This window comes from Panicum virgatum, chromosome 3K (genome assembly GCF_016808335.1).
Source record: "Panicum virgatum strain AP13 chromosome 3K, P.virgatum_v5, whole genome shotgun sequence".
Classification (NCBI taxonomy): Eukaryota; Viridiplantae; Streptophyta; class Magnoliopsida; order Poales; family Poaceae; genus Panicum; species Panicum virgatum.
The window spans coordinates 5911097-5915610 of NC_053138.1; the positions used below are offsets into that span (position 1 = coordinate 5911097).

Below are 4514 nucleotides of genomic sequence, written 5' to 3' on the forward strand. Positions count from 1 at the left end.
AAGAAACTGATACATCCAGTCCAGGTGGGGTTGGCCGAGGGCCAATAAATTAAGGTTGCCCAGACCCTAATAGTTCTTAGTGCACACCCACTCGGGGAAAGACCCAATCTCTCTAAAAGACTGCACACCCACTCGGGGAAAGGCTCAATCTCCCTAAAAGACTAGTTTGATAGAGGAATGATGGCTCTCTCTTTTAAAGTGGTTTCCTCCTCCCAAGCTAAGCAAGGTGTGATTATTCAGAGGCTCACACGGTCGCCGCCCGACTACAACTGGGCCACTTGGCCATTTTTTTATTGCGTTTTTGCCAGCGGGTAATAGTGGAAGATGCCCTCGTCACAAACCAAGCTAGGAATTGGTAATAGTCTACTATGTTTGCATCAATATATTTTTTTCATCGCTTTTATTTACAGTGTGCAGCATATGCGTCCCAGTGATTCCGTTCAATCGCTCTTGTTAGGTATTTGAAATTTTGATGATTTTTATTCAAGTTTGTCCGACCTTTATTTATCGGATCCATTGCAGATAGGCCACCGCGCTTGCGGCAAGCGTGGCAGTTAAGTTGCACCTTCCTTAGTGTTGACTTAACATGGCTGGTAGAGTAGTAAGTCCTTGTTTTACATGGCAAGATAAGAGATTAGGTCTTGATCAATGCAATAAAATTATGGCATATGGAGAGGCCGGTTTAATCCTTTATATAAAAAATAGCCAGCGTACGTTACAAGTCGTGGTTTAGTCAGCAATTAAGTTCACACAGCGATAGGGTTCTTTCATCCGCTGCTGAAAGAACCAAAGAGTGGAGGGCAGTGTGGCCCTTTGGAGCTGAGCTACGAAGCTATTTAGTAGTAACTGGAGGGAACTCCCAAATTTGAAGAATCGTCTAATAGAGCTAGCGGTAGCAGATTAGCAGCAGAGTTCACTTTCAAAAAAAAAAAAGATTAGCAGGAGCCCACCAGTTATTTGCAGATGGTAACTACAGCAACGTCCACGCCGCCACGGCCGTCTGATGAGGAGGAGTGGAAGGAAGCAGCTGAAGACGTCCCGGCTGATTCCGTCAACCACCTGGAAGGAAGAATCTTTCCTTTGGGTCTGGAAGCATTGCTCAAGAAGCAAGCAATAGAGTTCCATGCCGAATTTGCCAAGATGGAGACGAAGATCCATAGGCTCCCTCCGAGCCTGCAGGGCCTGGACCCACGGTACTCCGTCCCCAAGGCCGTGGCCATCGGCCCTTACCACCGCCGCTCGCCCCATCTCCAAAAGATGGACATGGTGAAGAACGTGGCGACACGCCACTTCATCATCGGCATCTTCCGCTCGTGCGAGGAGATGTATGCGGCGTTCTGCTCCGCCATAGGTGATGTCGATGTCCGCAGCCTCTACGACGTGCTCACCGACGATGCGGTAGCAGGTATGAGCGATGATGAGTTCTTGACTATGATGCTCGTTGATGGTTGCTTCTTGCTGCAGTACATGCTCAAGTGTACAGGCAACCATCATAGGATGCCTCCGTCGTTGGTGTCCTTTTTCGACGCCAACCAAAGTGTTATCGACAATGACATCATGCTGCTGGAAAATCAGCTCCCATGGGTGGTGATCCAGACCCTCAGGAAGTTCAAGAAAGTACCAGTTGAGAAGTTCATCGCCAAGATGGGGCGCACGCTCCAAGTTGCCCGCAAGGAAGAAGAGCATGACAGAATATTTGCCTTGGGTGGATACACGCCGCCACATCTCCTTGGCCTCCTCCGATTGTACAAAGCGCCCAGATACACTGTTGTTCCAAACAACCAAGACGAAAGCTTTTCTCTGATTAACTGCTGCTACTGCTACAACAACAGCGGAGTGCCCCCATCTGATGGGTTCCGCCCAATGTCGAAGACTGTTAGCGCCATCGAGCTTGCAGAAATCGGCATCAAGCTCACGGCCAGCAGGACGACCAAGTTCAAGGACATGGGCTTCAAGAAAAAGCTCTTCGGCAGCGAGATATTCCTGGCGCCACTGTTGCTAGATGAAATAAGGTCATGCTGGCTCCTCAACCTGGCGGCCTTGGAGCTCTGCACGGCCACAAGTTCTAACGAGACTGAAAACCAAGCCATCTGCTCGTACCTCGCCGTCTTGGCTATGCTCATGGATCGTGAGGACGATGTGCACAAGCTGCGATCGAAGCGCCTCGTGCAAGGAGAGCTCACCAACAAGGAGACGCTAGACTTCTTTAAGAGCCTTATAAAGCGCGTAAGTGGCGGCCCCCTCTACATCCACATCATGGAGGAGATCGAGGACTACAAGCTCAAGAGGTGGATGTGGATCAAGGTGCACGCGTTTGTTTACAACAACTACAAAATGATCACTGCGGTGCTCTCCATCGTCGGCGTTCTTGTGGGCATGTTCAAGGCACTCTTCTCTCTGAAGCGGCACTAGCAGCTGGCCGGCTGCTAGACCTACCATTGTTCAAATGATGACTTTCCTCATTTTGTAATTCGTGCAGTCAATGTACTGCAGTAAGGTGTATGTCTTTGGTTTAATCTCTTGTACATCTTTATTTGTTCCTTTTTGCTGTTGTAACCTGTTGTGGCATGGTGAACGAAAGAGGCGTCGGTGAGGCGCTATAAGAAGGCCCTCTTGAAGAAGCGCGACCAGGCGGGCGCGCTTCGGCAAGTACCTCGAGGTCGTGGAGGCCGGCAAGGCCAAGATCGCACAGCCGGCGAGCTCCTGCCGCACGAGATCGCTAGCCCGGCAGAAAAAGTATATATATAACCCCCAACATATCAATGGTTTATCATATCACCCTCTGAACTACAAAATTGAATTTTTAACCTCTTATCTTTACAAAATCAGACATTTAACCACCCAAGATGGCTTTGTAGCCCGGTTTTGCTACACTGGTGCGGTTTTGTCCTTTTCTTTTTTATTTATATCCGCTATTTTTTAAAAATCATAGTAAATTTTAGAAAAATCATAAAATAGGAAATATAATTTTGTTGAACTCTACATGAGTAGAACTACACAGCGAATATATATGGTATGTTTTAGTACAAAGTTTTTGTAGTAGCTTTAGATCTATGTTTTTTCGTAGGTAATTGGAATAATTCATGATACAGTTTTTATGGTTTAATTGTGATAAAGTTTTTATGAAGGGCTAAAATTATAGCATGTTTGAATTGTGGGTCATGCATGCTGCACAGGAGGCTGGCATAGTTCAGGGGAAGCCAGCTCGTCAGCGTCAAACTGCTGGATGTAGCCGTTGGCCTTGTACTCCTTGACGAGCCCCGCCGCGCGCTCCTTGACCTGGCTGAGCTTCTCCCGCAGGCCGTCGGTCATCTCGTCGGTCATAGGCGGCGCGGCGCAGCGCCCGCGGAGCTTCCGCGGCAGCATGCGAGTTCGCATCAGACCAGACGCGGCCGTCAAGGCCGCCAAGAGGCGAGCTGCATCAGCCCCTCGCCGGCAGACGACCGTGTGTGCTCTGCTCGGCTTCCCAAGTACCGATGCTGACTACCGTACGCTCCTCCTTGTACCGCAACGGCAAGCTCGTCAAAACCAATCGGACGAACCCAAACTCATATGAGCAGCGAGCTCCAATCATCTTTTGTTTTTTCAGAGCTCCAACATCGCTTTCTTGGTATTCAGTGATGCTAGATTTCCGTACGTCAAATGTTGTCTTGTCAACAGGATTGAACATTCTCAATCAATCGTCCGTCAGTTGATGGTTTCTCATCTCCATATATCTGATGAATAATATCAGCAAAATCGAGCTTAGGCTGTGTTTAGGTCACTTTGCCAAAAAATTTTGAAAGGGAATCTTAATATTTCGGAGTACTAAATAAAGTCTATTTACAAAACTTTTTGCATAGATGGATTGTAAATCGCGAGACGAATCTAATGAGTCTAATTAATTCACGATTAATTCATGATTAATGAATGATTAATATAGCATCACTGTTGCAAATCATGGATTAAGTAGGCCCATTAGATTCGTCTCGCAATTTACAACCCATCCGTGCAAAAAATTTATAAATAAACTTTATTTAGTATGGTACTCTGTATCCAAATATTCGTTGTGATGTTTTTGGGGAAAAAAATTTAAAACGAAACACTGCCTTAGAACTTCTTAAGAAAAAAAACACGGCCTTGTGCTATTAATATGGCGACCTGTGTATACAGACAGTCCTTTACATACTACGCGGTGGATCTCCCACAATTGGCGATCGTTTCTATGCTGAAAATGGATGGAATGGTGAAGCACTGGATAAAGATTCAGGCATGGGCATGCAACCGAATATGGAAACCTGCAGAGGATGACGAGACAGACCGCCGCCTCGCGAGCCAGCCTTGTCCGTGAAAACAGCAGCAAAGACAAGTGCGGCCAGCTCCACTGACGGGTGGGCCTCGCATTTCGATGCCCCACCTGTCAGTGGGATCTTCGTCGGCGGGGAACGCCGACTGGCCGCATCGGTTGACTCCACCAACCTTCCTTCCTCGGGGGCCGTTCCACTTCCACCCACCCCTCCCCTCGATCTCACTCC

General features: G+C 47.8%; 1 protein-coding gene across 1 annotated transcript; it reads left to right on the top strand.

Moving 5' to 3' along the window:
- The first annotated feature begins 830 nt into the window (after positions 1-830).
- Positions 831-2468, top strand: LOC120701013. The gene has a single exon (XM_039985189.1). It carries the CDS (start codon positions 964-966, stop codon positions 2410-2412), a length of 1449 nt encoding a protein of 482 aa, XP_039841123.1. The 5' UTR covers positions 831-963; the 3' UTR covers positions 2413-2468.
- The last annotated feature ends 2046 nt before the right edge of the window (positions 2469-4514 follow it).